This window comes from Cyprinodon tularosa, unplaced genomic scaffold (genome assembly GCF_016077235.1).
Source record: "Cyprinodon tularosa strain WSP-4 unplaced genomic scaffold, ASM1607723v1 ctg79, whole genome shotgun sequence".
In the NCBI taxonomy this organism is placed as follows: domain Eukaryota; kingdom Metazoa; phylum Chordata; class Actinopteri; order Cyprinodontiformes; family Cyprinodontidae; genus Cyprinodon; species Cyprinodon tularosa.
Window position 1 is genome coordinate 593,367 of NW_024039551.1, and position 26,731 is coordinate 620,097.

General features: G+C 37.4%; 1 protein-coding gene and 1 long non-coding RNA gene across 4 annotated transcripts in view; one reads left to right on the plus strand and one right to left on the minus strand.

The window, feature by feature from the left end:
• Positions 1-7,008: 7,008 nt before the first annotated feature.
• ednraa (endothelin receptor type Aa) overlaps positions 7,009-26,731 on the minus strand; it is a 50,018-nt gene continuing 30,295 nt past the window's right edge. The window contains exons 4-8 of one of the 2 annotated variants that reach the window (XM_038271065.1): positions 21,689-21,887; positions 14,927-15,079; positions 14,703-14,836; positions 12,016-12,124; positions 7,009-11,645 (exon numbers count right to left, since the gene is read on the minus strand). In XM_038271065.1, coding sequence (XP_038126993.1) covers positions 11,508-11,645; positions 12,016-12,124; positions 14,703-14,836; positions 14,927-15,079; positions 21,689-21,887 — 733 coding nt within the window. In that variant the 3' untranslated portion in view covers positions 7,009-11,507. The remainder of the gene's footprint in view (positions 11,646-12,015; positions 12,125-14,702; positions 14,837-14,926; positions 15,080-21,688; positions 21,888-26,731) is intronic. The other variant, XM_038271064.1, reaches the window with a different exon arrangement.
• On the plus strand, positions 14,832-22,914 carry LOC119773875. Of its 2 annotated transcripts, none has more exons than XR_005279468.1 (3): positions 14,832-15,875; positions 21,603-21,916; positions 22,081-22,914. It is a non-coding gene; the product is annotated as an uncharacterized LOC119773875 (long non-coding RNA). The 2 variants fall into 2 exon arrangements; XR_005279469.1 differs by having other exon boundaries at positions 14,837-15,875; positions 21,603-21,830; positions 22,081-22,913.

Here is a 26,731-nt window from a genome sequence, read left to right on the forward strand (position 1 = left end):
TGTTTCAGGACAGATTGTTCATGAATTTTGAATCAATCCTTTTGGCTTTTATGAATTAGAAATGGTCTTTTTGCCACAATTCCTGGGAGCGAGCACCATGGCTGATAGCTCAGAGGGGTTAGCGGTGTGAATTGGCTCACAGTGTTCAGTTATGTTTAGGGCTGGGTGGATAAACATATGTTGTGCTCGATCAAATCCAAACATGCACGCTTTGGGGTGAAGGACGCAGTATCCTTCAAGTCTGACTACATCATATAGCAGCTCCTGCAGGATGTCTTGTAGGAAATGTGCATAAATAGATAAAGAGAATCGATGGGTCTGAAGAACAGAGATAATCAATGTAGAGCAGAAGGAGGAGACGTTCCTTCTAATTCCTGACATCTAGTCCATCAGCTAAAGTGCTCCTCCCTCCTTAAACAGAGACAGATGATATAACCTGACGGCCTTTCTGATTCAGAGATGCTCCGACTCACCGTGATGGTTTGAGTTTAATTCAGCATCCTGTAGGTTCTGGAAGAGGAGCAGGAGAGATGTGGAGGAGAAGATCTAGATCAGAAAATCAGAAAATAGCTAATCTTGTTCTGCAGCTTCTAACTAATCATTGCTCTGACAGGTTTCAGTTTGTTCAGCTTTATTTAAAGAAAACAATGCGTGATTATTTATACTTGATAGAGTCCTCCATGTTGATCTGCAGATGAAACATGTAAACAGATTGATTTTGCTTTGTCACATCTAACAACCACCAGTTTATTTGCATTTTTAGTTTTAAATAAAAGGAAAAATATAAAATTTTCATAACGATGAAGCTGGTATTTCCCTCCATAGAAAAAAATAATTAAAACACATAATTTCTGAAGCTAATTACAAGAAAAAAGATCTAAAAATATATTTCTCATTCTTTTAGTGCCATCTTGTTGTTGAAATGTAATTTAAATATTGTTAAAAAAAATCCATTACAACTTCTAAGAAGCTGTTATTTATTTTTATGCTGCATCAAATAAATAAATTGAACATTATTGATCTCACATTGGAGAAAGTTGTGTCTGCATTTAACCCATCCCCTTGGGGAGCAGTGGGCTGCCATTGTGTGGCACCCAGAGAGCAGTGTGGGGTTAGGGGTCTTGCCTCAGGGAGCCAGAGTGGCAGTCTGTGGGAGTGGGGGATCAAACACTTAATCTCAGGATTCAAAGCCCTATCCCCTACCCACTAGGCCGCCACTCCCCAAGATTAGGCGGTGTTTCAAATTATTTAGACACTTTTAAGAGTCATGGGAAGAGCCGCTTATGGAACCATAAATTCCATTACATCAATAGAGAAGGAAAATATGGGGGAGGAGTAGCTGAGTATATTGACAAAAACTTAAAGTATGAAATAGTGGAAAACATGACTAGAGTCAAAGATGCATTTGAGTGTTTAACAGTTTAACAGTGGAATAATTTATGGAATACTTGTATATCATGGATATCATTTTCTTTATTACTTCCCAAACGGCAGCCTGTACATCACAGCTATATTATGCTGCTAGTGTGAAAGCGGAGAGCTGTCACAAGCATAACCAATGCAAAGGATGTCTTTAAACACGTCTGGTTATTTTCTCCTTAATGGATGTACAGTGAGCAGAATTCAGGAGCAGAAACAGGAACAGTTTGACTGTTTTAAGTCAAAACTGTGAGAAAAAAAAGATCTTAAACCTTTAACCAGGTCTATCATTTAAAAATGAAGGGTTTGTTTGTACATAGCCTTGCAGGGCTGCTTCTCCGAGTCTCTAGTGGGACAATTTTACCACACTAGTGGACAGTTTATTTCAGGGAAGCAGCACTTTCTGCAGCTGCTCAGGATTTATGTCTGAGTTTCATATCTTTAAAGGTCAGGTCACAGGAAGAGAACCACCCCCCCCCCCCCCACCGCACACCTCTACCTTCTGTGTTTCATACATTTTATATTCAGCACATACTAATCTCAGGTGGGCCTGCTCTGAAGTTCTCATCTCCAGAACAGAGGAGGACTTCACCTGCTGCTCCGCTGACTCCAAGTTCTGTTCTCTGGGTGTCATTTATGTGCTGGAGCAAAGAAGGACGATAACAATGCTGTTAAAAAGTGGAATCAAAAACTTAATAATTCAGCAGGCTGAGATGTTTTATAGCTTCATGGCTTCTTTTTCCAGTTACCACTGTGTGTATTTGTGTATCTAATAGTAACATGGGACATAAATAGTCCCAGATGCAGAAAGCTCATTAGTGGATCCTCTGCTTTATCACTGAGTGCTTTCACTTCGGTTTGTCTGCTGTTATTAACAATTGGTGCTCATTAATCATCCATGCAGCTTTCCTTAAGCAGCTCCTGCCACATTAATTGGCCTCCCATTGGAGATGTGTGTAAAACTTCATCCCTCTGAATGTCATCCTCGTGTTCGGCAGGAACAAGGTTCTTCATCCTGCATTCCAGTTGGATTATTGCTCTGATTAGATTTGATGAGCAGCTGTCCTGCTAAAGTGACATGTTGACTTTGTGATCATCACAGCCCCGGTAGCTTATCAGATTTTTACTTCATTCACCTGCTGTTCTCTAATTATCAGCGATATTATTCCCTTTGCTATTTATGCTGTTTATCCCAGCTATCAGGGCCAGATCATTATTCATTACTTGTCATACTGCAGGTCAGGTCTCAGATCAGTTGTTCACCATCACCCAATCTTTTCCCTAGGCTGTACCAGGAAGATCCTGCCAAACTCCATTTTCTGTTCTTTGTTTAATAAAGTTTTCCTTACCTAAACTAACTGTTTCCGTGGTTGCCCTGATTCAGAGTCCTTCTTCTCTCATTATGACATTACTATTCTTTGTTTATTCATCTATTCTTAGTTATTTGTTTGTATTTATGTTACTTATTCCTGTATTCTTAGTTTATTTGTGTTATGTTTTCATGTCAGTTATTCATGTCTGTTTCATTATTTTTGGTTGAGTCCCTGGTTCATGTTACCATCTCCGGAGGCCAGTGGATTGAGAGGGTTTACTGTTTGTCTCCTGTCTTCTACACGTGTTACAGCTTTTCTCTACTGAGCCCTAAGGGTTTTGGCTCGGCGTGTGGGGGGAGCTCGGGTTCTGGCCCTTCTCCGTGGAGGTCTTGGCTAGGAACCCAGGGGAGGTCAGTTTTAGTCTCGTAAGCTTGGCTCCTAGGACAGTTTAAAGTTCGAAACGTATCCTGGTGTCTGTCTAAGCACGCTGCTGGACTCATGGAACTCTGAACCTACCTTCATGCTCTGTGGATTCATGGAATCCTGGATCTGTCTGTTCCTGTTTGGAACAGAACCCCTGTTCGGACTAGGGACTCCTGGATCTTGGAACTGTCCGGTTCTGAACTGTTTCTCTGGCCTGGATTGGTCTCTGGGGTTGCTGCAACGGGAACACTTTAGACGGCTCTAAGCAGCATCTCATTTGGCAGTCCATCGCCTCGATTTTGCTTTCCTCGGAAATTATGGACTGAACTGTTAAACTGGGTAAGTGACTCACGTAGATAATCATCTCTTTTCTGATGATTGTGGTCACTTACCTCTGTTTCTCTGTCCAGAGTGTCAGTGATTGGGCGGTGCCCCGCCCCCCTCCTGCAGCTGCTGTGGTCCGCTTATCCTCAGCAGCCCTCTGTTTTGTTTTAATATTTTTCTGTCATTAAATGTATTAAAACTTCCCACTGTCTGACTCGCCTTGAATATTGGGTCCACCTGTCCTGTCTTTGACAGACATATATCAGACACAGATCAATCACAGTGAGACTCTGGTTAATTTGATTGATAGAAAGATTATTTTGATAGTGTATTATTCTTGTGAAAACCATATTCATATTCAGGTATGATATTTTGAGCACAAACTTCAGAAAAACAAATTTTTTCTGATTTTTTGTCAATGACTCTAATTTGAAACAATAAAGAATACATGATAGACGGCTGGACATGGGTCATGTGTGTAGAGTTTTGCTCACTTTTAAATAAAAATCCCATTTATGGCATGATCAAAGTCAAGTTATGGCCACTAATTCTCTTCCTTGGTCCTTCAAGGGCTTCCAGACACAACAGTTGATGGGATCTGCCTGCATTGCCAGTTTCTTATTGATTAATACCTACACACGTGTGTAATTAGGACTGCTCTATACCTCCATTTATACCTGCGACCCGATCAGAGCCATGTCTTTGAGAACATCGTCTTTCTATTGAGTGATTGATCACTGCAATCTGAAAGACTGCTACATTGGATTACATTGTTTTGTAAAATGGCTCAAAAGTAGTACAGTAGAGTAGAAAAAATATTTTCCAAAATATTGATTTCAGAGACGTTGCAGTCAGGAGCTAACTTGCAGAAGCACAAAGCATTAAGGAATTTTTTTTCTTAGTTGTAAAATTTGTGTTGTAATTTTGTTTTGGAAATTAAAAAACACAGTTTGTCCATTCACTATACAGATGTAACACAAATATTTTCAGACACTAAAAACAAGTGGGTCATAAATAACACAAAGTGGTTTATTTCTAGTGTTGTACCGATACTGATACCAGTATCGGACGGGGCCCCGATACTGCCCTAAAATGGTGGTATCGGTATCGGCGAGTACCAACCAATAGGGCACCGATACCATTTTGAGAGCCAAAAGTTTATTCAACTATTGTCACCCACTCCTGGTAGGCAATAAAAAGTTCTACTGGATTCACTTTGTATTACATTTTTTCCGGCTTCACAAAGGTAGGCAGCAGCTTGACAAAGCCATGATGGCAATTATTTTACATTATTATGGTATCGGTATCGGCAGATACTGCACAGCCAGGTATCGGGTATCGGTATCGGGGCCAAAAAATGGCATCGGCGCAACACTAGCAATTTCCAGCCAGTCCTCTCTGTTGAGTTGAGGCAGCAAGATGGGCTAGTCCATTATAACCCAACAGATGGGTTATAATATTCTACCCAAATTCTGGGTCACATTAACTGCAAATTTTTATAAATACCACACATTTCTTATTGCGTCTACTTAAATGCTGGGTCAAATTAACCACAGTTCTTATTTTTTTCACCAGCTACATACATTTGTTTATACTCTTTGTAAAATTCCCCAATAACTTAGTTAATTCTAACATATTACAGTACAATTATTAGGCAAATAAATTGCAATAGACCATGTTTCTAAAAAAAAATACATGCTAATTTAGTCATGCAAAGCAGGTTTTATGCAATAAACATGATACTGGAATGTTTACAAGGCACCACCTTAAAATGTATCAATATTTAATGATCACAATGCAAAAAAGAAGTGTTTAAATAAGTGTCACTAAAACAATGCGCAGCTGTGTATAACAACTGAGAAGAGCAACGGGTCAAGTTTCAAGCTGGTAACATGCTGTCCTCCAGGCTGTTAGCTCCACTGGCAGCAAATGTTCTAGTTCTAGGTACTGGGTCAACCGCTGCATGTTGGTTTGATGGATTTGAAAAGGATTTAGACATGGGTAGCACAAAAAAAAAATAAAACAACCCACGTTCGATAAAAATAACCCAACTACCCTAAAATAATTAATAATGGGTGAAGGATTTCATAACTTCATACTTCATGAGTTATATAACCCAGCATTCTTTAAGGTGAATGCAGTGCTGTAAATTATCTTTAATTAGAAAAATAATAATTTTTACATGGAGCCTCAATTTACAACTGCTGGGGGATGTATCGGAGCAAGGTATGCAAAGGTATTCAAATTAACAGCTTTTGTTCGCACCTAGCTTGCTTCCTGCAGTGTGATTCTATAGAAATTGTGAAGTCTGGAAGCAAAGTTTACTTTTCACTTTATACTTCATCTGTTTTAGCCATGGAAATAATCAAAATATAGTTATAAACATGTTAAAAAGCAATGCAGCTGTGAGGCGTAATTTATCTGAAGAAAATGTCAGAAATAGGTATTTTCTTTAAATAATCTGGACCTTTCAGCCTCTTCAGTTCATAATCCAGTCATGATAATAAAATGTTCCAAATGTTATTTTTTCCCTCCTAACATCTGCTTCCAAATAAAGACCAGGTGACAAGGTGAATGTTGGGTCTTGATCAGGTAGTAAGGCTGTCATTCGATCCTGTTACCAAAATGCATTGTATCAACAACCAAATCCCTCGGAGCTTTGAACAGAGAAGGTCTGTGGCCCTCTGAGATCCCCTTATATTTGTTTTGGGGCTTATTTCACTTCATTGTTGGCAAGAAGCAGGGTTCCCACCAAATTCCAGAAATAAATCACTCTTCCTCTCCTCAGGCTTTTCTCACACTCAGAACATTTGCCTTCACCTTTACCCAGCATCGCCCCAATGTTGCAGGCTGATTATTTTTATTTGTCTATTTATTGTTCTCCCTGTGTCTCCTTACATCATGTCCTTCAATGTAATAACTTCCAGTGTTTTTAGCAACAAGTCCTCCAGGGATTCCAAGAAACAAACCAGGGGTGATTTCATATGAATGATGTGAAATAACTTTGAAATGTTTATGGTTTGGATAAAATTGATCTGGAAAACAAATAACAGGAGAACATCTGATAAAGTAGAAGCTATCATAAATGGTTTAAAGTTGCTGTCAGGCTTGCTGGCTAAAATGTCTGAATAAAGTCACACAGAAAAGACAAACTGGCTAGAAAATCCAAACGTGAAGAATAAAGTGCTTTATTAATTTCCAAAGTTAAAAATGGTTTTATCTTCTAACTTCTCTCAGTTTTCTGAAGCATCTAATACTTTGAGGACATTAAATGACTAATGCAGTCCTTTTTGTGGTCAAACTTGGGTCTGGACGGGAGAAATGAGAAGCGAATTACGCGTATCGAGTTCCCACCATCCAAGCGGTTCACATCCTCTCTGCTGACATTAGCAACCCTGAGGGCTGGGTTCCTGAGTAGGTCACAGTGCACTTTAAATCACTCCCAGACGCCTCTTTCAGCCAGAGCCAGCTAAGAAACAGAGGGGGCGCCTTTATCCTAAGACAAACAGTGCAACATCTTCACCAGATCCTGACACATGGAAGAGAAAGCAATTTATTGGTGTAAACAGCAGCACTGATGTAAAGGTAAAACGAGGAAAACACACAACCAATCACAGGTTTTCATAAATCCCTTTGATGAATAGTGGTAAAATAAACAGTCGAACTGAAAGGTTGTTTGTTCTTCTGTACACAAGTGTGCAAATCACTCAAGGTGTGCAAGTAATAGTGCACGTGCATGCAAATATGCATCATACTCACACAGGTTGGTATTTATTCACTCAACAATGACAGAATATATAGATACGGTAAATAAAAAAGGAATTAATACAATTTCCATATGAAACAACAAACTGACATTTCACAAAACACAAACATTTTATTTTGAATAGATTTGTCCCAAGTCTCAGGTTTACCTAATTGAAAAAAGCAACTAAGCTGGTGAGTTTATTTTGCTTGGAAAGAAAGTTCTTACAACTAAAATCAGTCCGAATGCAAACCTTCTGTACTTTTCATAATTTGTGCGCAGAGCTGATCCGTCTCAGGAAAAAGAGCTCTGCTTTATAAGCTGTCAGCTATCTGTTGTTTTTTATGCGACCCAAACACACTCTGGTTAAGCTGAACTTCCTGTCCTTTAGGTTAGGATACATCTTTCTATGTAAACCACTGCCTGTTTGGATTTAATGCTAAATACTGCTAAAGGTACATGTGTTAATGTCTGAGTAAAATACACATTATTACTATAATATAACACTTTATAAAAGTGAGCACATTTGGTTATAGGAGCTTAAATACATTTACTGCTGTTTGGTAAAATTCACAGTATTGTGAGAGAAAGTATTTTTCAGTACAGATAAGAGTTGATACAAACTTCCCATCATTCAATAGCTTAATGGATCATTTCATCATATGTTTAAGCCAGAAAACCTCCGACTCTTAAAGGTAGGAAACATACGGTAAAGAAATTCTAATCTTAATTTTTGTTATTGTTAAAGCAGATAAGAAGCTGTAGAAGTATTTAACACAATGGAGCCTTTCATCCATAGCGTGAAAGGTTCAGTTTAGGCAACTGGAAGAGCTTCATGTCCAGTTGCCTAAACTGAACCTTTCTCTGAAGCTAAAATGCATTGTCATATAGAGAAATTATTCTTTTAAACAGAACAGAATTTTTTTCTTTACAAAAAGAAAATCTCCAAAGGTTGTCTGAGCGGGATGTGTGGCTTTTAACTGGCAGTAAATAAATTAGTTAGCACTTAAACTTTCCTTTTTTTTGCAGGACAATTGGTGTAGTTTCTCTGTTCAAACACTGATTGATTGAAGGAAAGGAACAACCCAAAGTTGGCAGCTGTGGTCATAAGATCCACTGATTTGGCAGCAGAAAGACAATCAAGGCGGCCGAGAGGGTTGTTTATTTGTGTAGGAGTCATCATCTAAACCAGTGACTCCCAACCAGTGGTACTAGTACCCCTAGTGGTCTGCCAATGCATTACAAGGTACGTGAAAATATCTAATATTTTACTCCCCAGGTAAAGAAATACAATAAAATAGGGCTGGGATGGGTTTTGATTTGTAAGGACTTAAATGCAAAATAAACCAAGAATTTATCAATCAAAAAGATAAAAAAAAAAAATGTCCTCATCAATATTTTCATTGAAAACTAGAGTGGGTATCGTTGCTGTGCACCTGCACTACTTCTCTAATAGTGAAAGCAGGAAGACGGGGGCAAAGACAAAGGTCACAAGTGAAGAACGCACCAAAGAAGCTACATTCGAGGATAAATGTGTAAAACATCCCTTTGCTGCTGATTCAGGAGAAGGTCAGCTGTTTCATCAACACAGTGAACGATGAACACAAAGTAAAAATGACAGTAAATCTAAATCTTATTTCATTTTTTTTCTTGACTTGCTAACTTTGGATGTGTATATAGGGGACTTATTCAGAAGAGCTCTGGTTTTTGTAACTTAATTTGATTTTGCAAATATTTCAGTACATATTTACTTTTCAGGCAACATATTTCTGTTATTTTTTTATTCTAATTGAAAAGAATGACATGTTTGAGTAATACATTTCCAAGTTAGGGACATTAAATAAATATTTTTCCTTTTATAATCAGCTGTACATTCTATTTATGTAAAATAGCATGTTAGACCAAGGGGGGAAACTCTTGGTATGATAATATGGCATAAGGGGTACACAAGTCAAAAAAGGTTGGCAACCACTGATCTAAACAGTAAATGGGAATTAATGATGGTTTAAAAACTCAGAAAAATGGGACAGTTGTCAGAATTAATTTTTTATTTTTTCCAAGGGATTGGCACACTTGAAGATTAAATGAGATTATTATGTAATTATTTTTATGTAACTGCTGTCCTGAAGAAGCCTTTCTAATTTTTTATAGTTTTAGAGAGCAATGTATGAGAGTCACCACTATACAGCTACCTGAGAAAGATGTAATAAGGAGTTATACTATCTTCACTTTTATCGTTTTATCATTAAGATACTATCATAATGATGTCTGTGGTTTGCATCATGAAATAAAATTATTTTGCACTTTGCATTAATTTGCATTTGTCAAAAATATTTTCTCTTTCTTTTTAACCAGATAATTGGCTGCAGAAGTGACAAGTTTTAATTCATTAGGGTGTGAGGTATTTTTTTCTTGCAGACCACTCTTTGAGCCACCAAATGTCAAACATTAGCTCGGTGGGACATTTAGTAAATGGACAGGTGTCCTTACAAATGGTGTCCTTTTTGTTGAAGCTACAGCTAAACTGATGATTAATTGGTGGGAAAAAGTATAACTTAAATATGATGAAAAAATTTCTATAAATACTATTGAAAGCATAGAAATGTAGAAATTTGAAAAAGGAAATTTGAAAGAAATGTGTTTATGAAATTGAACCTTGAAAAATTTCATAATGAAATAAAAGATTTTGAGTAAACTTTATGTGTATACAAAAGTTCAACCAATATTTTTAGCTATTTATATTTTAGCTGTTTTTACAGAAATGTAATTCTTAAAATTCAATCTCAAGTGTTTTTGACAGTCCTTCATAACATGTATGCAAAAGTTGAACCCCCCCACCAATTTATAAACTAAAACCTAAATAAACTGAAAACTTTAAATCAAAAAAGTTTGAAAAAAAGTAATATTAAAAAAAAAAAAAAATAGCTTTTTTTATTTTAAGAACCGAAAACTAGGAAAATCAAAGCTGAAAAAATAACAAACCTTTAAAAAAGTGGTTAAACATTTGCATACAAATTATAAAAGAACCCTACAAGGCCTTTTTTTCTTTACTTAAGAATATTTTTAAGTTCTATTTTTAAAATTCATTTTTTAGATCTATTTTTGAAGCTTGTTTTTTTTTCTTTCAGTAATGTTGGAACAAATTTGTCTCCATAATTGAACTGTTGCTGTTTCACACAGCCAGAGCAAGTCTAGCTAATATAAAGGAGTCATCCTGCAGTTGGTCATCTAGTTTCTTGACTCACAATTTTAATTATAAGTAGCTATTTGCTCATGGGGTGAGTGTTTTTAAATTTCTCTGTATGGTGCCTGTTAGTTAGATCTCTATGCTTCTGACTTCCTTTCCCCACTGCTCCATTGCAGTATTTTATCCATTTTCTCACATCCAAACTGGAAATGTTGCCAATTTCATAATAAACAACTTTCACCTGCATACTCTTTTTGGTTCCATGTAGTTTTCTCACATATTTATTGATATTTGGATATAGAACTGTATATATCTGTCAGTTAAAATCTCGAAAACAATCTAAAACGAGACATGGTAGAAGTAATAACACACGTCGTTTAACTAGCGCTTACAAGTGCTTTGAAAAAGCAGGTTTGTAACTGTTACCACTGTTCATTCTTAACTCCACAAAATCTTGTAATACTTTACCTGTATTTAACAAAGGTCTTTGCCCACGTTTAACCTGATTTTCGCTCCTCCACTGTTTATTTTTGCCAATGTCTAGAAGGATCAGAAAAAGCAAACAGTGTGGTTCCAGCTAAGTGAGCATGGGTCAAATAAAAGCCGAACCTTCAGTCTTAATAATTATTGTGGTTGGAGTCAGTAACATGCTTGTGGGGTGATTAATCCCAGTGCGTAGCAGACTTCTGGGAACAGCTTGTAGATGTGTCTCCTTGCAGCCAGCCGGCCCTTGGGCCTTTCTCTCGCTGCATCCTTCCTGGTGTTTCCAGAAACAAACACGCTCTGCTTCTGATTCATTTTTAGAGTTCAGCTGCATCCCTTCAAAGAATACTCCCCATCATCCTCCTCACCCTTCCCTTCCTCTCAGGCTACTATGTCACTATCTGGGGGTGTGGGAACCGTGTGTGTGTGGTTGTATGGGGGTGTGGGGGGATTTTCTCAGAAAGCTTGGCCCGCTGTGAGATTAAGGAAACCCAGTCCTTGGTTGGTTTCTTTTATTCCAGTTCCACTTAGTTTTCTTCCAGACGGATCTGTAGCTTCAATATGAGTCTGTTTATATTGATGAGCCTCATGTTGTTGTTGGTTTTAATCTCCATCAGTTGCTGTCCTTCCTGATACTCTTGTCAGTGTTGAGGTTGTTGGGTTCTGGGCTTTTGCACTGGACACTGGTACCATTCACGAGTCCGATGCTGTTCAGCTGGTTGTCGGAGTAACACCAGCAACACAAACACGACTTGGAGAACATAAAAACAGAGGAAAACAGAAATTTTAGCATGTCTGTATTTATCACTGTTTCTTTTTCCATATCTTGTCTTGTCTCTCATTTATCTCCAAAAAGCCCTTTAACCTCTGAAGTCAAGCCAACGTTTTATCTTGGGTAACGCTCCCTTGACAGACATTTTCAGAGTGACCTCAGCCAGTGAAGTAGTTGCATACATAAGAGGCTGCTTTTGATAGTGGATCATGGGATTTCATCACAACTGAGTCATGAACAGGGGGTTGAGTTCACCATTTGATTTACAGACCCGGCTAGCTCAAACAAACATCATGTGGGGGGTTTATATATCAAATGTAAGCATGTGTGGAATAAGAGAGAACCTCACCTTGAAGCAGTTTTTGAACTTCTTGCTGACAAAGTAAAGAATGATGGGATTTATGCAGGAGTTGATTGTTGCCAGATTGATGCTCAGGTAATCCAAGACCAAAAGGAAACTGAAAGAGGTGAAAAGATAAACTGTGAAGAAAGACCAAATCACTAAAGAGTTTCATGAGGTTGCTTCATCTCCTGATTGGAACCAACTACCAGTCTTAGTCCATGAGGCAGACAACCTGTCTACTTTTAAGGCTAGGCTTAAAACTTTCCTTTTTGGGTTAAGCTTATAGTTAGAGTGACTCAGGTTATCCTGAGGTATCTCTATAGTTATGCTGCTATAGGCTTAGACTGCTGGAGGACATAGGGACCATTTTCATTTTACTCAATTCAATCTCTATGTTCCTATTCTGCAGTATTTGTTAGTTCAATCTCTAACGTTCTGCTCTCTCTGCTTTTTCTTATCATAGTAGCTTCATCTGGTCTGTTCCTGTTTGGCTGTGACTCCATCCTGGAGAGAAATATCAGCTATGCTGCTGCCACCAACATTTTAGATTATAGATGATAAAGTTAGGCAGTTTTTCAGTGTTACTACATTAATGGCCACAACTAAGAAGAAAACAGCACTGTCTCAAAAGGTGGAATTTTCTTAAAAGTGGCCAATCACAGGCAGTTTACTTTCTCTGGTTGGTTCCACCATCTAAGTGGCAAAATAGTGACTTGAGGGAACAGAAACAGGTCCACACGTGAATAGGAGAGAATCTACAGAGACATAAAAACCCCAAAGAGCGGCAAGAAAAAGATAATATTATGTTGATGACATACTGGGGGCCTCATGGTGTTGAATCTGGATATATAGAACTTTAAAAATGGGCCTACAGAATAGTTGACATGCCTGTTTAAAAAAAAACTGCTGGTATCAGTAGTTATAACATTTTTGGCAGAATTCTGACTTCATACCTTGTAACTGATCTAATGGCGCCGCTGAGCAAACAACCATAGAGAGTCAGACAGGCTTCAAACCCAATAACATGACCGGAAAGGAATATTTTTTTTTTATCACAAAATTATCTAAAGAGTTTTCTAATAATTGAAGCTCATAGCTACAAGTTTACATTAAAATAATTATTTTATCTAGAGTTGCTCTGGTGTTTTGACAATTACTTTTTCTGATGAGCTTCCAATTTTTTAGAGGTTCTTAGACCTCATACCATCACCCTAATCTTTATCGTTGGTCTGACTGAATTCCAAGCACTGGCTGTTCCGTGCAAAAATGTGAAAATTGCTTTCAGACAAAAAAGAAACATGCAGAGAAAATTGCAATATTTCTACAAACCAAAAACTGTCAGGGTATCAAGTATTCTGGTTTCAGCTGGAGTTAACTCTAAGACCCATTAAGGACTAAACAGCCTGAGAGAAGACAAAACATTCAACCACAAATCCTCTTGTGGTGAATGAAGATGTTTTCGGGATTGAGACGTTTCCTTCCACAAAGAAAGGTTTGTTAATTTTGGAAAGTAATTTTTAATTATTATTTTTCCTCTTTCTTTAAGTTATAATGCTATGTGAATTATTATGTTGAAATATTGGATTGTGTGTCTCTGCAGATTAGAAACCTGATTAGTTTTAAGCTAACTGCGTATCAAAACACCCACCTAGCTGACCATATTGGATGTGCTGGCAATGAAGTTAACTTAAAGTGTAACTCACCCCAAAATCTACCTTTTAGCAGATACATTTTATAAACTGGGTCAATGAGGGAGGCCCAGTTTATATTATGGGGAGACCATCATCCTCTGATTTGAGACCTTAGTAAAAGCATAAATAAGATGCAAAGAGAGGCTTCATGTTTAAACAGGATTGATGCAAAAACATGCTTCTCTTCCTTTACTCCCGATACCCTCTGGATAACATCCCGTTCTTCACTAAGGTTCCGGTCCATAACTACTACTACACAGTAGTGTCAATGTTCTGGTCCCATATGAGGTCTGGAGCTCTTCCATTATGTGGTGCTAGTTTGCGCTTTTCTTAAGTTGCAGTTTTTGCTACTTGCAGAACTTTTACTCGTTTTGTACCTGCTCTCTATTTTCTGTGATTACAGCAATCTTTCTTTGCGTGCATCTTTTTGCGTTAGTCTTTTTTCGTACTTTTGCCAATCTTTGGGTTTCCAATCCTTTCAATTGCTGTGAAATCATATATTTACTTGGCATTTGTGTCTCTCGACCACTGTACTTTAGAGTTTGTAATTCAGTACTGTGCTGGACAAGGAAGACATGAAAGGTAAATGACAAGAAAGGGTCAAATTATTACAAATAGAAATGATTGACAAGTAGGCTGACCTGCTGTCAGGTCAGCCTACAACTACATCTCAGAGCTCTGATACCAGGGTCATATTCATCCATCCACAAATGTTTTGCCCACATTCTTCACCACTTCACTGACTGGGCTACTTGGGGACCGTTTTTTTACTGTGGGAAGTTAGAGTAAAACATTCCTGCCACTGAATTGTTTAACTGGAGATTAAATTCTGTGCAATGGTATCAAATGTGTAGAAAAGTGGCACTAAAGTGTTTTTTTTTTTTACTTATGGTTGTTTCTCTTTGAAATCCTAAACAAAAGCAAGTTAGATCTACAACAATCATGGTCAGTTTGAGAAAATCCAAAAAGGATCCAAGCAGGGTTGTTGTGGTAAAAACTCACTTGAGAAGCTCACAGCGCATGTTGTCATTCTGGCGGTAAACCATCTTCTTGAGAATCCTGCTGAGGTGCAAAGGGAACCAACAGAGGGCAAAGATCAGGACAAGGCAGAAGACGGCTTTGGCCACCTCCCTTCTCTGAAAACACAAACAGAAAACAGAAGGTTCAACAATGAAGATGGTGAAGCGTTCTTATCTATAAGTAGAAGAATTTTAGCGTCGCCCAACCTGTTTGAGGTGTTCACTGAGTGCGATACGAAGGCTGCCGTTGCGGTGGTTTAGCATCTCGCAGGTCATCAGAGTGTAGAAGATGGCGGTGCAGGTAAGTGGGACACAAAAGTAAAAACCAAACAGCCACCAGTCCTTTGCATCTCTGTAGAACTAGAGGGAGAATACACATGTATGGTCTCTGTATTTCAAGGTTTATAAATGTTTATTCTCCTAGGAAATCCAAAGTATTCTTTTCTGAACTCAACATTCTTCATGAGTCATTTATGATTTATATCTGAAACTGTATTTACATGTCCCTAAAAGTCAGAACTGAAAGCTATTCAAGGTGACAGCAGAAGTCTCATGTTTGTAATGAAACCTCCACAAACACCATCTGGCTGCTGTTGTCTTGGTGTGCCAGTGAAGTTTATGGGAAATCTGCTCATAAGTAGAAAATCAAGCTGGTTCCAATTATGCAGCGTAAAATAAAAGCTTGTGGTTGTAAAAAAAAACAAAAAACGTAAGAAAAATATGCTATTCCAAAACCCAGATATCCTGGTGAGGAATTTTTCACACGATCTGCCCTCTACTTTACAGAGCCACTTATAAATCCATCATTTGGCCTGAAATTTTCCATCCCATAAATCCTGTAGGGGAATAAACACCAAAACAAAGTTAAAATGTTGAATCAAACTGGAAAACCGGGGAGCAGGATTCTTAAAGGGGAGGACTGCATCGATGTCCTGCAGAGGTTATATCAGGTTTGTCTGTGTGGACGAGCACATGTGGCTACTTGAGGGCCAAAGGTCGTAATTGGACTTGGCCTGCAATCAATTATCTGCATCAGGCATGCGGAGAGGCCACAGCTCCGAGGAGGGAGAGCAGGAAAGAAAAACCTCTGCATTCAAACCTGAGGAGAGGCTTTAGTCCAAAAAAATGGACTAAGGTGGCAAAATGTCTGATGAAGGTATGTATGCATGTTTCCGCTCTCTTACATTCCTGTTCCTTAATTTACCACGGATCATGATCTTTAATGCATAGGCACAAAATGTTGGACTCAGTCTCTTTAGTGCTTTATTGATGCACTTAAAAAAGGCTTCAGAAAATAATGGAGATGCTTGACAGTCTTCCATTAAAAACACTCTCCTGTTCGGAAGGAATAATTCATGTCTTTAAGATGATGAAGGCGTTCAGCTAAATGTTAGCTTTTAAGTTCAAGTACTTTTAATGCAGGAATGGCTTCTCTGGCTCATTAGCTCAGTCATGTTTCGCTTCCATTTCCAGAGTCAACAACAATGTTTAATCCTACAGGGTTGTTTTTAATACCATCTGTGGTCAAAGACTAAAGGGAAAAAAAAAGTTTGAGAATATTCTGGTATTTGCTTTCACTCTTGTGTCTATTCTCTTTTTACAGTACATTTTCCCAGTATCAGATCCTGAAGAATGTCTCCTATTGTCCGTAAGCTGATCTTACAGTTACTGACCTCTAGGGGCTCTCTTAGTGAGAGAGCTCTCTTTGTGTTTCAGGTCTACCTGGCTGCTACAGATGCAATGCGTTGAAGCTCGTCAGCCGCCCCGTAAAGAGCTTCAAACCTGAGATGTCAGGCCTCTTCTTTCTTATTCCCTGGGCCTTGATCTGAAGTGATCTTGTCTGTGAGCTGAGTGTTAATGTGTGATTCAAGTTGAATAATTTGCTAACTAAAGCATTTTCTGTTCACAGTGGAAGCTGGTAGCGGTTCTCTGCCATCTTTGTTTAACTGTTTTCTCCTTGTTTCGTGGTTAGCCAGGGGATTCAGTGGTGATGGTGAGATGAAGCCTCATGAGGCATTGAACTATTTGGCCAAATTGCTTCAACGATCCCCACAGTTCATGAGGCTCCATGTGAACATGTCACCACCTACTGGAGAAGTGCATAACTACAGTTTATAATAAAATATGTGATTTTTTTTTTGTGCAATTGTTTTTCTAATTCCCCCCCCCCCCCCCCCCCCCCCCCCCCCATTTTAAGTTCCTCTGAAATTTTTAACGGTTGGTGTGTATAATAAAATCTTTTGTAGGTTTTTTTTTTTTTAAGTGTAAAATTTCTTGGAAAAATCATTTAAGGTGCACTGTTTTTCTGCCATCTTATAGAAATAAACTCAAGCAGACAGTAAAAGTGTGCAAACTGTGCAATGATGAGTAAAATGAAAGGTGTTAGTAATTTTTATTCAAACATGATAGTTTTCCCCAGTTTTTGTTTTTAATCGAGTTGGAAGTTATGTTCAACCAATCTTTTGGCTAAACCGACCTAATTTAGCAGCATTTTTACCCAATCTATATTTTTCATTAGGCAAAACAATTAGAATAATCACAACTTTCATAAGTCAAAGGCAGGGCTTTATGGAGAGATATGACGCCAATAATATTGTCAACCAGTTAAAGGAGAAAACACTACTTAACACTAACGTTACAACTGTATTCAGCTGCTTGCTCTGATTTTGATCATTACATTGTTTGTTCTAACTAAAATTGTTTTAACCAACTACATTGGTTGGAAAAAACAACCAATCTATTCTTAGAATCTATCCAAACTCTATCCAGCTGGCAGCAGCTCTCCTACAAAACTCCCACATCTTGGTTGTAACACCTGACAATACTCGACTTTAAAGTTCTTTTAAGCTGATTTAGGTGATTTGCAAAGACACAGCACATCCTACAAGCCGATTTTGACACAAAACGTGCATCGAGCAAAGAGTCAACAGATCATCTCCGTGTTAAGTGGCAGATGCAATAGAGAGAGTGGCTTTAGTTTATATGCTAGGATGAGAAAGAAGGGTTATCTTTGTAGTAAGTTTACCAGGATTATGATCCAACCTTTGAATATTCTGTAGCTGTTTTGAGCAGCATACCCAGCAAACTGTCGCACTGGGAATCCCTTATGATAGTTCCCTAAGCTGGCCAGTCAGCTGGGGATTTCCTGGCAGTAGACAGATTGATACTGTATGTGTAGAACTGAGTTGACTTCTGAGTTATCAATCTGGGATGGCTGCTACTCAGTCTGTCTGTGAAAAGGAGGGATGTTAAGTAAAATACTTCGAGCTGATTGGGTGACGTGACAACTAGTACCCATCTTCCATAATACGCTTTCATCCAATCGTAGCAGTGAATCATCTGCAGCTTCTTGAGTGTTTTCACAACTAGTGGATGAAGCTGATAAGTCAAAACTTTTTCCAAATCCTGTCAGAAGAAAAGCACAGACATCTTTCCCATCTAAAATGCAAAAAGTGCTTCTTTTAGCTCATTTTCGAAATGAGAAATAATTGCTATTCTAGCTAAAATTGAGTTGTTTGCGGTATGGACAGCTGCGTCCTCCAGCGTAGCCATGTTTGTTATGCCCCGCCAAGGTCATTTCTACATGTCCCGCCCCAAAAAATACTGTTGGCATTTCATTGGTTCAGCCCGATGGACGTTACGAGACGGACATATTAGTCATATTAGTGGATTTGTTGTGAGACTCAGATCTCGTGACAATCCAGCTTGCAGTGCAAGGTTAGTTTGTAGCAGCTGGAAGTGAATATAAAGGGTTTTTAAGGTAGTAAAAAAAACTGCCAGTAGAATATAAAATAAAATATTTTTGGCTGGCATGTTTTGACATTTTAGACCACAATCCAGTAACAAAATATTTTAAAAGAGCAACCAGAGCATTCTCACTTTTCTTTGTTTAAAAAATAAACCAACAAACAAAAAAAATTCCTGGCTTTCCATGTAAATCTAGTCTGACCCCCTTTATGCAGTAATGCTACTTTGAATTGTTTTAAAGAGGATAAATCCCGGTTTGGATGCTCTGGCTCCCAGCCAGCTCCCAGATCATCTTCTAGGATTTGTTGACACACAGTGCAGGGCTGCAAAAGTTCAACATTTCAAACTCCAGCATCTGGTTTGAATGCGCTTGGCTCGGTGGACACCACAAACAGCACAACATCAGGCAAAGCGCAGACTCGATCCTTCTGATGATGCCACACAGGGCAGGAGTTTCTCTGCTCTGGAGGGGCTCCTGATATCAGAGGCTGTTGAAGGGGAAGATCTGGCAAACTGCCATGTCTATCTTACCATGTGAACCAGCTTTTAGAATAAATAATCTGACCTCAGCCACTGTCTGACAGAAATCAACCAACTATTTACAACTACATGAGACCAAAACAGCAACCCTGATTACATCACCTTAAAACTAAATTTCTGTTATGAGGCCACATGTTTTTGCTCGGGCTGCTTAGTGGCACTGTTTTTTGCACTGCTGCCTTGCAGCAAGAGGGTTCTGGGTTCCATTCCCGGCCAGGGGTCTTTCTGGATGGAGTTTGCATGTTCTTCCTGAGCATGCGTGGGTTCTCTCCCACAGTCCAAAAACTCTAAACTCTCCTTAGGTGTGAGTGTGTGTGAATGGTTGTTTGTCTCTGTGTTGCCCTGCGATGAACTGGTGATCTGTCCAGGGTGGACCCCGCCTCTTGCCGTTGCACAGCTGGAGATGAGCACCAGCACCCCTGGTGACCCCGCTTGGGATAAGCGTGACAGAACATGGATGGATGGATGGATGGATGGATTTTTTCCTCTGGGAGCTTTTTTCCAAACCTCTCTACCAAACTTTGACCTCAATTTTTTATAGTTTCTTATCCTTTGAGCATAATTCTAATTATAAAACAGTTTTTTATCATATGAGAAAACACTTCAAAGCTGAGATCCTGGGTGTCGTATCATGGATTACAAACAGGTGTTTTTGCTTTTCTCTCGTCTCAGTTGGACTATTTTGAAGGTCTTTTTATTTGTGTCAGTAAATCAGCTTTAAATCAGCCGTCAGACAGTTCAGAGCGTAGCAGAAAGACTCCTCACAAGGACCAATAGAAGAGAGCACACCACCTCTGTTCTGGCCTCTCTGCTCTGACTCACTGTACAAAATACCATACATCTTAAAGTGCTGATCCTAATGATGCCATACTGCTCCCTCTGACTCTAAGACCTGCTGATCAGAGGTTGCTGGTATTTTCACAGAATTACTTTAAACTCATGCGCTTCCAGACGGTGGCCCCTAAACCCTCTGGAACTCACTTTATTGATTCTTTAAGATTCAATGTTTGAATAAACGGGCTTTAAAATAGCCTGTAAACATATATTGTGCTTATATTGTTTTTTATTTCTGTAAAACAGTTTATAGTTCTGATATCTGTGAAAGGAGTTATATGATTAGATTGAACTAGAGAAGTTTGAGTCTCCTTCTATCTTTACCAGAGGCCAGTTATTTCAGTCTTTAAACATATAGTGAGGCTGAAACGTGGTTTACTGCAGCCTGCACTTGAGGCTCCTGCAGAAGGTTTTTTTTTTCCTTCTTTACATTTACGCTAAAGGAGCTGAGACCTAAAGTGGTCTATAAAAAAACTATTTAAAGGGTCTATTTTGGTTTCCTCCTGAGAGCAGACACTCAGCTGCCTCAGTGGACCCATCTGTGACTTAAGGTTGTTTTAACGCTTCAAACCGTTTCTAGTTAATGTGTTTCATTAAAGCAGAGAGCTGTGCCCAGCAGGATGTAAATTATAGTTTGTCTCTAAATGGGCCATCCTACTCAGAGAAAAACCTTTAAATTAAACTTATCATTAACCTGAACCTACACGAATAGTTCAATTCATTATCTCTGATTTGGACTTTTTCAGTGATATACTGATTTCAATTTTATGCTTACCATTTCTTTTTATCACAATAGAGATACTGATAATGACATTCTGCTTCATTCTATCTCTATTCTCCCATTCCGCAGTATTTGTTAGTTCAACCTTTAACTTTATGCTCCCTCTGCTTTTTCTCATAGTACCTTCATCTGCTCTGTTCATGCTGGCTGTGACTCTATCCTGAGAGAAGTATCAGCTGTGCTGCTGCCACCAACACTTTGATTATCGCTCATAGAGTTGGGCCGGTTTTTCAGTGTTTTGTCCTGTCTCTCTCCTTGCCCTAGCTATGGGCCCAGCTTTTACTGTGACTAACTGGACGTGCTCCAGCCCACTCTAGAAACAATATTGGTGTTTCTCTGTAATGTGCCTTAAGATGATAATTTCTTATTTAAGTCATTGATTTACAAACAAATGTTTTATATTTCATAAATTAACTTCTAGTTTTATTTAAAGTATGAGGAAAGTTAAATTCTTCAACCTGTTAGATGATAAAAAGTCATAGTTATTAACTAGTAACAAGCTACTTAGATCGAGCAGTAACCGGGTAACTAAACCCATGTTTGAGAAGAAACCAGTAACTTTAACTATTTACATTCTTAAAGCAATATTCCCAACACTACAAAAGGTGCCACTTTTAAGTTTCTTTGGATTTTTTTCCTCCGTTCTTTTTTCCCCACTTATCTATCAACATAGAGTGTCTGTACTCAGCTATAAAATCTACATTTAGCTTTAAAAACTGATTATATTTAGTTACTTAGGGGTAGAAAGTGTCTCCATCATTTAGAGAAGCCTTTCCTCATTAATTGGATATGCCATATGCATAATTAAGTTATTGTTTTCTCTAGCAGAATTGTTGAAGTCCCCACTGGATCCTGCTCAAGGGGTTAAAGGACGTTTTGAACTTTCGTTATTTTCATTCTTTTTTTCCTTTTTAGTATTTGGAGATAGCAGAAACAATCCCATATAATATAAAATTAAAACATATGATCTACCATTTGCAGTTTTGGCCAGTTGAAGTTCTGCTTTATACCTGATGAACTGCAACTGGACTGAAAACTGGACGGAGGGAAGAAATGGGAGAATTTACCACCATGAAGCTGTTGGTCGGGTTGAGCATGCAGGTGCGCATGGTGTTGTTACTGTAGTTGAAGGAGACCATGTCGAAGCAGACAGCCTCAGGCACTGCCAGGATCAGAGACAGCACCCAGATGGACACGATCTCGATGACGGTGAGCAAAGGGATGCCCACCCCCTGCACTCGGCTCCAGGAAGCCACAGCTCGGTACCTGTGAGGCAAACGGATCCACAGATACCAGTCAGCATTACCTGATTTTATCTATTCAGATGGCACACATGTATATTTAAATCTGAAATATGTGAATATGCCTGAAAGAATCCACATAACCTTGATTTCTATGTCAATTTTATTTGTAAGACCCCACTTTTCACATCTGTGCTTGGCTCTTGCTTTGTTTTCAGTCATGGATTCATCATTAAACAGCAGTGACAAAGAGACTCTCTGCCTGCCAGCGTCCCAAACACCACAAACTGCTCAGTCAGCAGACGATCAGCAGAATGGGAAGAATTCATGAGGAGAGATGATCAATTGTTTATTTTCAATATCAAATATTTATATTTTCGTGAAGCCGCCAAACTGGCTGGCCCATGTTGGCAGATCTCTGCATGTTGGCTTCTGTTTGCTGCGCACTAAATAAATAGTTTGCTTGTTTGTTTCATTAATGGAAAACAACTTGTCGAAATGTTTTAGTAAAACCGAGCATCAAGATTTTATGGCAAAACAATATATTTTTCATGATACATTTGAATTTCCCTGTTGAACAACATGGCGGCATCTATATTTTACCAAGAGGTCTTGTATCCACCTTTCCCTATTGTTGTAGCAGTAAAATGATGCAGAGGGACTGAAATAGCTCCTAATATGTATTCAAACAAATTTGCTTCATATTTCCAGGAACAAAGAGAGAAGATGTGCTTCTGAAGCAACCAAACAGCTTATTGGTCTTTCTCATAATGGAGGTCATTAAACCCATCTGGCTTGTTGAACCTTGGAGTCTTTTTAAAGATGGTGGTGCATTAAGTGACATGACGATGAACTTCACCTCTTCTGGGCCATCATTTATTCATTGCAATGTTCTTTTAAGGCACCATTTAACTCATTAGCATCCTAGCTAACCGTTCCAGTGACTATACACATGAACAAACTACACAATGGCCTCCATAACCCTTAGCCCTGTTTGTATAGATGTCTGAAAAATGTTTTATCACATTTAAAGCAGTGAGATCGGACCTGTAATTTCAGATATATCTATCTAAAGAAAAAAAAAATAAAATAAAAATTGATTTCCCCAAAGTTCAACAAAAAGTTATTGAGAGATTGTAAATTTAAATACACTTTTGGTATTAAAGTGATCCACTATTAGTTGCAACAGACTACATTTGAGAATGATTTTCTTAGATTTAAATATAATAGTAAAAATACTGTAATTTTTTTTCCCTCAAGAACAAAAAAATAAAAAATACATATAATGTCACATGGACTTCTCCATGCTGTTTACACTGCAAGACCTACTGGTTAAATGGCATATGCTAGGTCCTGTAGTGCTAGGTCCTGTAGCGCTAGCTCCGTCCAGCCAAAACAAAATTCAAATGTAATACGATAAAAATCTTCTCTGCTAATGTCAGCCTTCCTGTGTTTACTCTCTAGGTTTCAGTCCAGTAAGGCAAGGCAAGGCAAATGTATTTGTATAGCACAATTCAGTAAAAAGACAATGCGAAATGCTTTACATAGGAAAATAAAACACAATCAGAGCAAGTAGAAGAAAAAAATAAAAGAATAAATAATAAAAAAGATGCAGAAACAAGAAAGAACATTAAAAGCAGTTGGACTAAAGAAAGAAAAATTAACTAATGATGTTTCGGTTGAACTTTTTAACTAGAAAAGTCGAAGGCAATCCTAAACAAATGTGTTTTTAGTCTTGATTTAAAGGAACTCAGGCTTCAGACTCAGTAAGACCAAGCATGCATTGCACAGCTATAAAATGGCAACCTCCAGGGGTGATATATCTAACTAAGGATTTATATTTTGTATCACGTGTATCACAAACGTGCAATTACTCCTGAGTTGTTTTAATAACAAAGGAAATAAACTAACTTAAAACATGTTTTATTTTTATATTTATATCATCATATCGTAAAATCCTAATACATAATTTTAAAAACAAAAAGGAGGCCATTGAAGAGATAAAAAAGAGTTGTTGACATCTTGTTTTTAGGGGTCATAATTGACAGCAGGCTAACATGAAGCGAGCATGTTAACTACAATTTTCAGAAACACCTTCTATTTAGTGTAAAAAACCAAAGACTTGCTTAGTTATAATTCATTATCTATAATTCCTGTACTCTGATACTTCCAGATATGACTTAATGTACAATTTATGGGAGCCTTACACCTAATTATTAAGTCAGGCTATGTGTATGAGAATGTGTTTTAAAGACAGAGAAACAGCGCTACAGCTAAAGGAGAGGATGATGGCAGAGGAGAAAATTGTTGTTCGAGTTAATGTGTCTTACGTTTATATGAAGTGGGCTATGGCAGGCCACTTTTACATTTAATAAAAGCACTCTCCTCTCTGTTGTTCCATTGGTAGATCACTGAAATAAGATTCTTCCTGATCAAAATCACACTCCTAGTCTGAACTCTAATAATATAGTTTCTAGATTACATTGTTTTTAGCAGAAACCTAATTTTGAAAAGTGCAAAAAAAAAAAATTATGCCCGTAATAATTAATTTTTATATATCTAGAAATGTTTACACATTTTAAGTTGCCAATCTGACATTCATCAGCTTGACTGAATATGTATCTATCGTTTCTGAAAAACATGTTTTCATAGTTAAAATAATACAAATGCTGACCAGAAATATTAGGAATATGGAGATCTGAAATTAATTTATAGACATCTAGAATGTTTTTTTCTAGATGTGGAGAATGTTATTTTGTTTCAAAAGGTCATTTAGACATAGAAAAAAGTTTTTTTTTTCAAATATCAGGCATACATATTCAGTAAAATTAATACATATTAAAATGTTTGGCCAGCCTGTTGTGAACGAGATGATATTAAAGAATCCTTTCTTGAATGGTAGTACCAGTAGATCAATGTATCGATTTAGGTGAAATCTTCCGGCAGCAGGTGAAAATGAAGAATAAAAACATTGTTCCTATATATGGAACCTGTGGATCATCTCATGGGTCCCTCCTCATGTTGATCTTCTTTAACATAGTAAATACTAAGTGGCTGTTTGCAGCCGTGCTTCAGATGTTATCCCAATAAATGGTCGATATTAGCAGCTATCAGGCCCATAGAATGGCTGCAGATTGTGCTAGTAGGCCCATTAGGTTGTTTTCATCCAGTAAATCCTAATCCTAACCCTAGAATAATTCCTTTTCCCCAGCAGAATTAATGAATCTATTTATGTGTAATCTGAAAATAATTTCAGTAAATATAACTAAATAAAATTTATGATCCACAACGCGCTCATATTAAACAAACCAAAAACAAATATTCTCATGCCCTGTCAACTGATATGTAGAATCCTCTCCCAATAAAATATTAACTTCTCTGTGAAAATGTGCCGATCATTCCTTAATAAGATACTCGTCAAAAAGACATCCAAGTTTTGCTTTTAAAACCTAATGTGTGTGACATATCTAGTGAATGATATATTATATATATATATATATATATATATATATATATATATATATATATATATATATATATATATATATATATATATATATATATATATATATATATATATGTATGTATATATATATATATATATGTATACATATATAAATGTATATATATATATATAAATGTATATATACATATATATATATGTATATTTACATAAATATATAAATATATATATATATATATATATATATATATATATATATATATATATATATATATATATATATATTATGCACAAAACTATGACAAAAATTGGACTACATCAGAAAATAAAACAGCGTGATTGGCTGTAAGGAGAGCAGAGACAGAGGACACTTGAAGTTTACTGAAGAAAACCTGCTACAGACCAAGTTAACTCTGGGGAGAATGTTACAACAGTAAATGAAACAGAGGTTGAGGAAACTCTCTTTGTGAACCCAAAAAGTCAGAGTTTCTCTGATTTCAGGCTTAGACAACTTAAAGTTTCCTTTAAACCTGTTTCTTGAAACAGACCCCTGAAATTTTCTAAAATCTAGCTTGAGTTTTTTGTTTGGAACAGTAATCAGTTTCCCCATCTGTGCATCTCTTCCCAAACTGGAGCCAGGTCTCCAGAGCAGCATTTTTTCTTTTAACAGATCTGTGCCCAAAGTTTTGGAGTTTTTTTTTTTTAAACAGTTTAAAAAACACAGGATGTAAAAGAAGAAAGGGATCTTGTGACATCCAACAGAACAAATCCATACTGAGTAAAATACCTCCCTGAAACTGATTATCTAGTAATTCTGTTGTTGTGAAGGAATGTTATCGCTGTGGTCCTTTAAATAAATACGGATTAAGCTAATTAAACCTAAAGCAAAAATATCGATTAATTAATTTCTAGCTTTGGTCACCTGTCAGTTAAAAAAAAAAAAAAAAAAAAAATCTGCTATAATTTTTCTGCATATTTTCAAATTGGGTCATAAAATCCTGGTTACAAATTATATCTGATAAGATTGGTTTAGGCTATATTTTGCAGTGTTAAAGTACCACTTTAAGATTGCATTAACTATGTGGTCCCACTGAAATAGTGTTAAAATCAACTCTCTACATAGTGTATATTTTACTCCAGTTGTTGTTTTAATAACTCTAATAGAGTCAATGTACTTTGACACTACATAATTTCCACATTCTGGAATGTACTTTGATGGGGAAATTTGTCTTGGACCACATGTGCTAAAAAAGAAATACAATAAATAAACATCAAATACACATATAATATATTACAATAATGTAAATGTAGAAAACAAAACATATGCTACACAATATAAATATAAACATAAACCAGACCCCAGATATTCCAACCAACACAGCAAAATATATCATCATGAAACCTTC